At 45.7% G+C, this 12,030-nt stretch overlaps 1 protein-coding gene across 11 annotated transcripts in view; it reads right to left on the bottom strand.

The window, feature by feature from the left end:
• The window catches only part of LOC105494192 (HECT, C2 and WW domain containing E3 ubiquitin protein ligase 1), a 468,767-nt gene that overhangs the window by 260,223 nt on the left and 196,514 nt on the right, over window positions 1-12,030 (bottom strand). For all 11 annotated transcript variants that reach the window (XM_011762396.3, XM_011762400.3, XM_024796674.2 and 8 more), the window contains one exon: window positions 575-899. In XM_011762396.3, coding sequence (XP_011760698.2) covers window positions 575-899 — 325 coding nt within the window. The remainder of the gene's footprint in view (window positions 1-574; window positions 900-12,030) is intronic.

Genomic DNA, 12,030 nt, shown 5'->3' with positions numbered 1-12,030 from the left:
CTTCTGGTGAACTTTCAACTTTGGCACTTTCAAAATTTTTAATAAATCTCCACCTAAAGTAAGGCAAGTCAGCTTTCTCCAGCACCATGCCTGTATGCCTGTATGTATAATCCCAGCTTGTCTGTTGAATACAAAGCAGTAAGAATGTTGGAAGAGCTGGTGAAGATTATGCTAGAAACTGAAGTGAAATGACCTCCATATAGGTGTGCTTACATTGGTTGGGCATATGGTGTTACTTTGTCTTATAAGCACATAGATTTAAAAACAGGCTTTGATATTAACTTATTCATAAGTAGAAGAGCTTCTATAGTTGCAAATGATAATGATGTTTGTGTTTAACCACACCTCACTCTGCTATATCTCATGATTTTCTTTCATGGAATAGAGATGGCAAGAGAGGACTTATTATCCATTTTGCAGAAAAACAAGGTCATGCAATAGTGGTCTTCAGTGTGTTAGAATCTGGCATATAACACAGTTGCTTGTATATTTTAATTATATTGTAGGTTTATTAAAATGTGACAGCATACGTAAAAGTGAATTATGAATAATACACTTGGCACATTCTACTCACCAATGAGGTACATGCCAATCCAGTCCCCAGCGTCCACTTCCTCCTTTATGTCCCAGTGGATGACCAGGTCCTGAGAGTGCCCGATGGAGTAGTAGGAGCTGCTGACCATGAGTGTGGAGCGGCTGTCCGAGGTGACCAGGTCGGTGTCGCTGGTGGAGCGGGGAATGGTGACGCCATCATGGGGGCCGCCCCTGAGGTCCATGTTGTGGAACTGGTCAGGATTGTAGCTGTATCGGAGAGGCTCCTTGCACCGGCGTCGGCTCTGGGAGTTTCTAGAAGGAGACGCCATGGCGGCCAGGCCTAAAAACCTGTTCTGGTACAGATTCTGTGGGAGCAAAGAGACAGTGAGCAGGGTCAGGGCACGCCGGCCACTCAGTTGCTGTCATCACAGGAAAATGAAATATGTGCTGGGAGACACGCGCTGTGAGTGAGCTGCCCTGCTGGGCAGATCTGAAACATGGCATAGAGCATCTTCCTCGTGACAAAGGCTGCAGCTCTGGGTTCACACAGGGACAGCAAGAACAAAAACACGAGTGCACCAGGGTGTCCTGCGTTTCCATGCTCTGTTGGAGTCTCTGCCTCTCCTGGCTTTAACCCACTTGATACCAGAAGGACTGGGATGTGTAGAACGACCCTGAAGGTGTGACTATTCCTCAACCAAACACCATCCCTCGAGTTCTCCAACGTCAATTACATTGGATCTGATTTGATCCTTCTTTAAGGCAAACGACGATTATCATTATTAACCTCTGAGTGATCCCTGCAGCATTCAGGTCCCTACACACAGCCCAGAATTAGAAGTGGTCCCTGCTGGGAGAGGCAGTCACTCCTCCATTTACAATCTTTCACTCTACAGAATGCCTTCGGGCTGTATGAAGTTTCTGTGAAGGATTTCAAACATCCTAGTACGCTTTGAACACCATGATTTTCAATAAAATCCAATCTCAGAGGACTGTATCTCCCTTGGAGCCAGTGTTAGTGTAGAAAACATTGATGAGAAAAAGATGCATTTTTGTATTGTTTACAACTTTGAGCACTTAAAATGAGCCAAGCCGATGCAGAGCAATAACTCGTTTTGGGCACAGATAACTCTGAAAACACAGAAGGACGGGCAGCAGATAGAACTCACGCAGAGGATTGGTTTTTGAAACAAGCAAGGGTGATTCTGACTTCATCAAAGTATACTAAAATTGCGTTTAAATGAACATTTTTTGGGGGTCCTGGTTATTGAAGTTCATGTTGTTCCATATGTAGTTTTCAAGAAGAAAAGATTAAGGCCTAAAAAAGTGTTGACTCATGAAGTTTAGATCCCAGGAACTGTAACTTATTATGCACCTAATCAAATGCAAATTATTGACTTTTTGTTTACCAGCCATGATGAGCAGACTACAGCAACAGTGTACTCTTTCACTTACATCAACATAGTTAGCGGTAATTTAGGCCTGCACTTTCTCCATCCTCTAAGACCAGGATGTTGTAAAAAGTCTATCAGCCTGAGAAAGCACAGTGTTGGCATTCGGAGTCTTGGTCCTCTATGGCCATGGGGCAGGCAGGCCCTTTCACTCATCTGTGTCTCCTGTTTGGAATTCCTTTGGCCCTACTGGTGGTTGCTGTAGAATTATGACGGGCAGGCAAGCCAGACTGCAAAAAGCATCTCATCACCCTACTGGGACCATGTTTCTTATTTTTTCAAAATGCTTGTCACTATAGCAGTATGAAAATAGATGGACCATGGTGTTGCCTGGAAACCGTCCCTCCTCTCACACAGGCAAAGCGCTGAAGACCAGGGAAGCAGGAACCACCCACCTATCTCAAGGCACCATGGCTATTCTGGGCAGTTCAGGGAGGATCTCAGTAAACTGACACCCCTCCAGGAGGCACTGACCAGAGACCTTTGTAAAATCCCCAGAACAGAAAGGCTGCTGCAACAGCACAAGGTTTGTTTAGTTCCCTTAAAATAGTCTAATAAGCGGACTTATTAGTCCACTTAAAGTAGACTAATACCATCTTATAGTATTATGGAGATTCAAAATAATTATGAGTTAGACCATAATCAAAGCTGAGGCAACACCTCCCAGCTTCCCAGTTGTGGGTCTATCCCTGGACAATTTAATCTTTCTGGACCTCGGTTTCCTCCTCTGTAAATGGGCTGTTGTCAGAATTTGATGAGACAGTGCAAGTCAAGTTCTTATTTTAGTACGTGCTCAATAAATAAAAATCTCCTGCTAAGATACTACTGGTAATGCTTTAGGAAGGAAACCTCACTGAGACATAGGGCCTGGGCACTCAGCCAGGCTCCGTCACTGAACAGGCTTCCTTCACGCCACCCCAGAGTCCTCACTCTTAAGTTCACGCATTAAATTCAAGAAACCCTCAGGTTTTCTTACAAAATCAAAGTACCAAGGGTTAAACAGCCTAGTGTATTTGTAAAGGTGCTCCATAGACCCGTGTTCAGGGGAGAGGCTCCTTTATTTGTAAGGTTTACGACTGAGTAGGATATTTCTGCATTAATGATGAAGAGCCTAAGATAAAGATTTTTATGTATGTGGTTTCCATCAGGGCCTCAAAAGGATTATAGAGTGTTTCTCTTTTGCTGAAGACAACAATTCTGCTATTGCATTTTTACTAAAATCCCCTGGAAACTAGAGAACTCTCCTGAAACTGTCAAATTACGGCAGTGATCACTGTCCACACGGCGAGAGCAAAGGTAGAGAAGGGAACATTAGTCAAAGAAGACATTTGTCAGCAATTACTGGATTGGAATGATGACATTTGCCAGGGATAAGCAGGGCAGTCTCAAAGCTGTCCCTTGCACCCCACCCTCTCCCACCACCCTGTCTTTGCACACATCCTCCCCATTCCTACTTGCAGGCAGGATCTGCACTTCTGCATCAGAATTATGCTCTAGCACCAACTCTGCTGTAACCGCTCCTTGCCTCCTTCCCATTCCCAAAAGTGGAACTTTCTGCTCCGTGATGCACAGGAATCCCATTCCCCTGCAGGGATTCTTAGGTACTGTTGCTAGTTGATCTGTCCACGTTCACTCCCACACTGTGAAGTTTTCTCCTCTGTATATCCCCTGTACCTTGCATAATTCCTGGCACGAAAAACCCCCAAAGCTTTAATTTATAGAAATTATTTTATTCAATGATATCCCTTCTCGTTCCAGAAAGGGTTTAAGATGGCTTATAAAAATAGATAAAAAGGCCGGGAGCGATGGTTCAGGCCTGTAATCCCAGCACTTTGGGAGGCTGAGGCAGGCGGATCACCTGAGGTCAGACGTTCAAGACCAGCCTGGCCAGCATGGTGAAACCCTGTCTCTACTAAAAGTACAAAAATTAGCCGGGCATGGTGATGGGTGCCTGTAATCACAGCTACTTGGGAAGTTGAAGCAGGAGAATCGCTGGAATCTGGGAGGCAGATGTTGCAGTGAGCCAAGATTGTGCCACTGCACTCCTGGGCAACAAGAGTGAGACCCTGTCTCAAAAAAAAAGAAAAAATACAGAAAGGCATGATAATTTAGTAGTAGATGGTACATAGAGAGAAGAAAATAAAGATATGAACACAAAGTTATGTAGGAAGGAGGTGAACTTAAAATTATATTCCATCATGTCCAAAACAGGTTTTTATTAAAGACTCACAACAGTTGCTCCTTTTTATTTTTAATTTCCCAGCTTTATTGAGGTATAACTGACAAATAAAATTGCATGATTTTAAGGTGTATGATGTGAAGATTATATAGACAGAAATATATAATATATATTATATACAATATGTAAGTATATATATTTCACTGTATATAGTGAAATATATATTATATATATATGTAATATATATAGTGAAATGATTACCACAATCAGGTTAGTTAGCACATCCATCCCTCACCTAGTTACCCCATTTTTATTTTATTTTGTTTTGGTTTGTGGTGAGCACATTGAGCAAATGTCAACAGTTGCTTCTTGAACACAGCAGGTGGATAAAGCTGATTGCTTAACATGCAATTTCTTTGTGGCTATGTTTCTCCCAGGCATTCACAAGTGTTTCTAGCATATACTATAGACTCATCAGGCTGGAAGAAGCAATTTAATCATTCTCTCTTCACATCTGAACTGTGGGAGATAGATGAAGCTCTGTCCTGTTTTTAAATAGCCCTGGATAAAAGGCCACTCTCTTCCTAGACAGTGATTCCAATGTCTTACAACTCCGCCATTCTTCCTAACCTCTAAAGCAGATCTCCCCACCAGGAGACCTCCTTTCTTTTTCCTCTCTGCAAAGGGTGGCCCTCCCGATCTCTGTATGTATGGGAAATCAGTGGATATCACTAAATTTCTCCCAGCCTTTTCTCCAAGCCACTAATAACTCAAGTATCTTTCGTCTTCTTTTCCCTTTGGTGATAAACAATAGGAACTGATAGGAGGACCACAAGAATATCAGCAATAGTTTCAGTATCACTGTAATTTTCCAGTTATTGGTTGTAATCACGTGTCCCTAGTTACGGGCTATGTCAAGCATAGATTTTAGCTGACCCTTGAAAAAGTGGGTCTGATGAGTGAGCCTCTGAGAGCAATTTAAATACACTGTACAAACTGCCCTGCTTTATAGGGAGTAAATACCATCTGCTGGTTTTTTTTTTCTTCCTATTTGTAGCAGAGGACCCACCAATGTTGTGTTTATTTGTTTTACTTTCCAACTTAAACAACATCGTAATTGTTGAAATGTTTTGAATTAAGTGATATGCTCTTTGTTGTTTTTCTTTTTTTCTTAATCTTGGAACAGGCCTTGTGGGTTTAATATGTTTTAAGATATTCTCATGGAGTATAGCACATTAACAAAAATAAAACCTGTAAAAAAACCCAGAATCTTAAAAGCAGAAAATCATCACTTCTAGGGATGGAACATGTTATTATGCATCGATTTTTTTTTTTTTTTTTTTTTTTGAGACGGAGTCTCGCTGTGTCTCCCAGGCTGGAGTGCAGTGGCGCGATCTCGGCTCACTGCAAGCTCCGCCCCCTGGGTTCACGCCATTCTCCCGACTCAGCCTCCCAAGTAGCTGGGACTACAGGCGCCCGCCACCACGCCCGGCTAGTTTTTTGTATTTTTAGTAGAGATGGGGTTTCACCGTGTTAGCCAGGATAGTCTCGATCTCCTGACCTCGTGATCCACCCGCCTTGGCCTCCCAAAGTGCTGGGATTACAGGCTTGAGCCACCGCGCCCGGCCCGATTTTTTTTTTTTAAGAACCTGGAGACAAAAGATTCTGCTCTGTCAGTTTCTATCTAACTAAGTCATTAATAGCGTTTCTGTCTTGCAATATAAAGCCGTGAGTGAGTGCCATCTCAGAAATGAAAAGAAAGCAGACAAAGGCATGTCTATAATAGAGTAAATGACTCTTAAAAATTGCCTCTACACCAAGGAATCAAAAATTGTTAGTGAAATACACAGCCCTTGAAGGAAGCTTCATTAAAGTATATAAGATGAGGTTATAGAAACTGGCATTATTTAGTTGGAAGAAAGAACGTAATACTTTTTTAGTCCATGAGCAGATTTTACTTTGATCAAGAAGACGCCTGCAGCTTCTTGCTCAAAGCTATCCTGCACTCGGCTTTGTTATGACACCAGGAGGGTAATGGAACTTAAAAAAAAAAAAAAAAAAAATCAAAACTTGTCTTTTTCTACAAAGGATTTGAGAAAATTTACAACCCAAGAAATATATAATAAAATAGGAAAATACAAAACAGACAGAGATCAGGAAGTAGTGATACGAAGGAAGACAAAAATAAAATAATTCTGAGCATTTGCTCTATGCAGTGAAATTTTGTATATCTCATTAAAACACTATCAAGGCCAGGCATGGTGACTTATGCCTGTAATCCCAGCACTTTGGGAGGCTGAGATGGGCAGATCACCTGAGGTCAGGAGTTCGAGACCAGCCTGGGCAACATGGCGAAACCCTGTCTCTACTAAAAATACAAAATTAGCCAGGCGTGGTGTCACATGCCTGTAATCCCAGCTACTTGGGTGGCTGAGGCAGGAGAATAACTTGAACCCAGGAGGCAGAGGTTGCAGTGAGCTGAGATCACGACTTTGAACTCCAGCCTGGGCAACAAGAGTTAAACTCCATCTCAAAAAAAAAAAAAAAAAAAAAAATAGTTGGGCATGGTGATGGGCGCCTGTAATCGCAGCTGTTGAGGCTGAGGCAGGGATAATTGCTTGAACCCGGGAGGCGGAGGTTGCAGTGAGCCGAGATCATACACTGCACTCCGTGACAGAATGAGACTCTGTCCCCCCCAAAACAACAACAACAACAACAACAGTATCAAGTTTCACTATTCTCAGGTTGCTAGAAAACCCAGCTCAGAATGGTTAATAAAAATTCTGAGGTCATCCATGTGTGGCCGGAAATGGGGATTTGAGCCTGTGTATGGACGATTATAAGAGGGCACTTTTATCATTCTTAAGCATTCTCTCCAAATTATAAAACAGAAGGACAGAATTGCAGTAATTGAAATTCAGATACTTCTCTGAGCGTCTTGGCAGCCAAGAAGATAAAAGGAAAGCTTAGTTCTTATGATCAGAATACAAGGACTTTTTTCTTCCTCCAAGTTCTTAACAAAATGTTTCATCTTAGACTTTCTGTAGGAAACACAATGAAATGTGGTGAGTAAGATCTTAAGAGAGTTTTAATCACGATTATAGTGGCAGATTCCTGGTACAAGGCTTTGACAAAAGCCAAGGTCATCGCAGGAAGAGAGTTCATTAGGGACTTAGCGACTGTGCTGTGTTGCCTTCTGACCACATTCTGAAGTCTACCTGGCTTAGTCACTTCCAGGAGACGCTTATACCCTGAAGCTTCCACTCTGAACTCAGTGACTGTTCTCAGTCCCGCAGCTTCCTCTCTGGCCTCAATGGAGATTTCCATCAGAGCCTGAATGAGATGTTCTGTCTAAAACTGCCTTACCTGTCAACTTATTTTCTGTCAGTCCCCTCTACTTAGACGGCAGGCACCAAGACAGCAGCCCGGCCTAGCAACTTCAGGTCTGCATTTCCAGCAAAAGTAGTGCCTGGTGGCCGGGCGCGGTGGCTCACGCCTGTAATCCCAGGACTTTGGGAGGCTGAGGCGGGTGGATCACGAGGTCAGGAGATCGAGACCATCCTGGCTAATACGGTGAAACCCTGTCTCTACTAAAAGTACAAAAAATTAGCCGGGTGCGGTGGCGGGCACCTGTAGTCCCAGCTACTTGGGAGGCTGAGGCAGGAGAATGGCATGAACCCGGGAGGCGGAGCTTTCAGTGAGCCGAGATTGGGCCACTGCACTCCAGCCTGGGCAACAGAGACTCTGTCTCAAAAAATAAAAATAAAAATAAAAAAAAGTAGTGCCTGGCAAGAACGCAGATGATGCTCAGTAAATACTCTGTTGAGGCTGGGTGCTGTGGCTCACACCTGTAATCCCAACACTTTGGGAGGCTGAGGCAGGCATATCACCTGAGGTCAGGAGTTCGAGACCAGCCTGGCCAACATGGTGAAACCCTGTCTCTACTAAAAATACAAAAAAAGTAGCCGTGTGTGGTGGTATGTGCCTGTAATCCCAGCTACCCCGGGAGGCTGAATCAGGAGAATTGCTTGAACCAGGGAGGCAGAGGCTGCGGTGAGCTAAGATTGCGCCACTGCACTCCAGCCTGGGTGACAGAGCAAGACTCCATATCAGTCAATAAATAAATAAATAAATAAATAACTGTGTTGAATGAATGAATGCATGTGTGGGTAATGTGTGGGCTGGGGGGCACCTGGACATGGGGCTCTGCTCCTTGAGCTCAGGAACTCTTCTAAGCACTTCTTTTGCCTTAAGCACAAGGCTTGGTGCCCAGAATCGCTCGAGTTGAGTTCCTGGTTCCTGGACTGCATTGGGATGGGTCAGGTGTCCGGATACAGGACCAGCATAGAAGCACCAGGAATCCCTGAGGCAGCACAGGAGAAGTGGGGATGGCTTGGGCTGGAGGGTTCAGAGACAAGGCCAGGGCAGCTTTATCCAGAGCTCTACTCGCTGCTGGGCCCTGCTGGTCCTAACAGTCTAAAAGCAGAAACCTCCTACCCAACCCAATGGCAGGCACAAGAGATCACAAAAATCACTGCAGCCCACGCATTTCCTCTGAGTCACCACTGTTAAGGAAAACAATTTGTTAGGGTAAAAATAAGGGCTCCACCTCTCTGGGAATTGCCTTCATCACCTGTCAAAGAAGAAGAAAGTGTTGGGATGAGATTAAATACTGCCCCCGGGTCCCCCTCTCCCTCTCGCATCCTGAGATTTGAGTGCTGCTTACCCATTTGTACCTCTGCTTGGGAACTGCTGTGTATGAGGGATGTTGTGGGACAGGGGCGGGTGTAGGGGCTGTGAGGTGGTCCTGACCCGCTGTCAGGCGTAAGGGAGTAGGGTGGGAGGTGGCTGCTAAGCCACCATCTCTATCTAACTCTTCAGCTCCCAGACACCTGTTCCTGAAACCTGTGCCTAAATTTGTGTTTTCAGCCTCAAAGCCATGTGCTAAAAAAGCTTTCTTTCGTGCTGGCCATTGTGTGGAAGAATATAACAGAATTACATAAACTAAACTGTGTGGGCTTCTTTTCTTTGAAAAAGAAATAAAATCCCACTCATTGCTGGCTGAAAGGGAACATTAGGGGGAGAAAATTTTAATAAGCAAATCAAGGCAAGCCAGATAATATCCACATAGGAAGTCATGATTTAAAATACAAGGAACTTGTTAAAATGACAGTCAGGCACATTATTTTAGGAACACATGATGCCTTATCGCACATCAAAAAAAGACCCACCAATAAGCGTGAGTTGGACATCCCCTCCCACTTTTGACTCTGCAGCCCTTTGATGGCAGGTGCGGGGGGTCGGGGAGTGGGGTGGTCTTGCTCCTTGTTGCTCACACGCCATTCTCACGCACACGTAAGAGAAACCAGGCTCCAGGAGGGGCGCGAACAGACCTTTCACTGCTTTGCTCAAGTCTGGAATTGCTTGGTGCAGCTCTGGGCTATTTGGGAGGTTTCTGTTTGGAGGTGTTCAGCAGCGAAGTTGCTGAAATCTGGGCGGTTTGTATGGGCAGAGGAATGGGCAGGCGGCTGTGGGCATGGGAGAGGGAGGAAGGTGGCAGGCAGGAGGGCCTCATCGGGTTAGCTGGGGCAAATTCCTGTTCATAATATTTAGCACTTCCTCTGGTTTACACAGAAAGGAAAGGTGAGAAGTGGTATTCCTGTGTGTGTGTGTGTGTGTGTGTGTGTGTGTGTGTGTGTAAGACACAGAGACAGAATGAATGGGAACTTACAGATGTGGGAAAGAGACCCACTTTCCCCTTCTCAATGTTAGGAAATACCGTTTCTTCCTCAGGAAGGCACTAGCCTGATTGAAAGAGGAAACGTTTCCTCTTTACCTACTGACACTGCAGAGGAAAAGGATATGTGTTCACCTCCCAGAACCATAGTGTGGCTCCAGGGGCCCAAGGTGCCCGACTCCAGGGGCCCTGTGGACCATACAGGAGAGAAAGGGAGGTGGAGCTGCTGTGAGCCGGCCACATCATCCTCCCGGGGCGGCCCTGTGCCGGCATTTGTGAGGAGCCCCCATGATGACTTCAGCCTCACTCCACCCTAAGCCCAGCAGGGGGTGCGCTGTGCTGAGTGGGGTGACTGTGTCTCTTCCCATAACCAGGGCACCACCACCTGCTTGGCTGAAGTCTAGTCTCCAAAAGCCAACCCACAATACCGTGAATCACACAGGATCCCACAATGACACTCATGGGAGGGTTCTGAGCCAACCCCTCCTCTTATTCACTGGGAAGCTGAAGCCTGAGAAGGGCTGCCCTGACCATGCAGCAGGGGAGCAGCAGGGCCCCAAGTGGACCTTGAGACTCCCCGAGGCCTGTTAGCTGCCTCGTCCATTGCCTGAGCTGCCTGGCTCGGGAGGGAGCCTCAGGCTTGATGAGAGCGTAAGCCAGTGTGTGTTTTCCTCCTCCATTCATAGTCGTGTCCTCATTTGCCTGTTATGAGGTGATGGGGCCAGAAAGGGAGTACAGCTCTAAGAAATACACTTAGGAGGGTTTCAGATGCAGCACTGAGTTTGTATCCTCATTGAAATTAATGCTCGAAAGCATGTTATCATTTGTTGTGGAGGCTCAAGGTGCTGTAAAGATGCTCTTGTTTAAATTCTTATATCCCCTGGGTGGTTGGACCCAGCATAGTTGGGTTTATTTTTAAGTAAATCCTATCTTTGGTCTTCTTCCCTCCTTTTTTTTTTTTTTTGACAGAGTTTCCGCTCTTGTTGCCTAGGCTGAAGGCAATGGTGCGATCTCAGCTCACTGTAACCTCTGCCTCCCAGGTTCAAGAGATTCTCCTGCCTCAGTCTCCCAAGTAGCTGGGATTACAGGCGCGTGTCACCATGCCTGGCTAATTTTTTTGTATTTTTAGTAGAGATGAGGTTTCACCGTGTTGGCCAGGCTGGTCTTGAACTCCTGACCTCAAGTGATCCAACCGCCTCGGCCTCCCAAAGAGCTGGGATTACAGGTGTGAGCCACCGCACCTGACCTCTTCTTTCTTTCTTTAGCCCAGTCAATCAGGAAATGTAGATGGAGTCTTTAGTGTGTACTAGGCCTTGTGCTAAGTGCTGAGTACGGATACACAGAGGACTTAAACAGTGCTCATAGCCTTGGAGAGTTTGGTACAGGAGGCAGACATTTAAGCAGTCAACTGTGACACAATGGTGAGGGCAATGATGGGGTGGTGGGCACGGTCCCGCCTAGGAGCGACAGAGATGCTGGGACTACTTTCCCAGATGGGAGGACATGGAAGCTGGACCTGGAAGGAAGGGGCAAGAGCTGAAGCAAATCCAATCTAAGCAGAAGGAACTTCTCGTGTAAAAGCATGTCTTTACTAAAAGCATGCCAAGCTTCCAGATTCAGCAGAGCTCCTCTTAGCTGCCTGCCAGACAGTGTTGAGGGCAGCTGGAAGTATGCGAAAGGGGTCTCCCATGGCACACCAAGAAATAAGACCTCCTCCATTGGAGAGGGGGGGCCACGGAGGTTTTGTTCACCTTAGAAACTTCAAGCTGCAGCAATGAGGGGGACAGCAAGGCGGACAGAGCTGCTGTGTCTTGGGGAGCCCAAGTACAGCTCTCCTGAATGCCAAGGTCTACATGCAGGGAGAAGCTTTACTGATCAAGTGGACCCTCAAGTCTAAACAAGGGACACCTTGGCAGAAGTTACTGCCGAACTAGCAGGGGTGGCTCCTGGGCAGGTGCAGGGACAGTGTGCAGCTCTCACCTCAGTGTGGGAGGTCATCATACCTGCTTTTCCAGATCACCCATCAGGCCAGAGGAAGGCCCCATCTTGGACTGCAGCTCTGATAAGTGTGCCAGTCATTGGGGTTATGAACCATAATGCCCATCATCAGTACCCAGTGGGGTTGAATC

This window comes from Macaca nemestrina, chromosome 4, assembly GCF_043159975.1.
Source record: "Macaca nemestrina isolate mMacNem1 chromosome 4, mMacNem.hap1, whole genome shotgun sequence".
Classification (NCBI taxonomy): domain Eukaryota; kingdom Metazoa; phylum Chordata; class Mammalia; order Primates; family Cercopithecidae; genus Macaca; species Macaca nemestrina.
The sequence above is the reverse complement of the archived record's forward strand: the minus strand, read 5'-3'. Positions and strand labels throughout refer to the sequence as shown.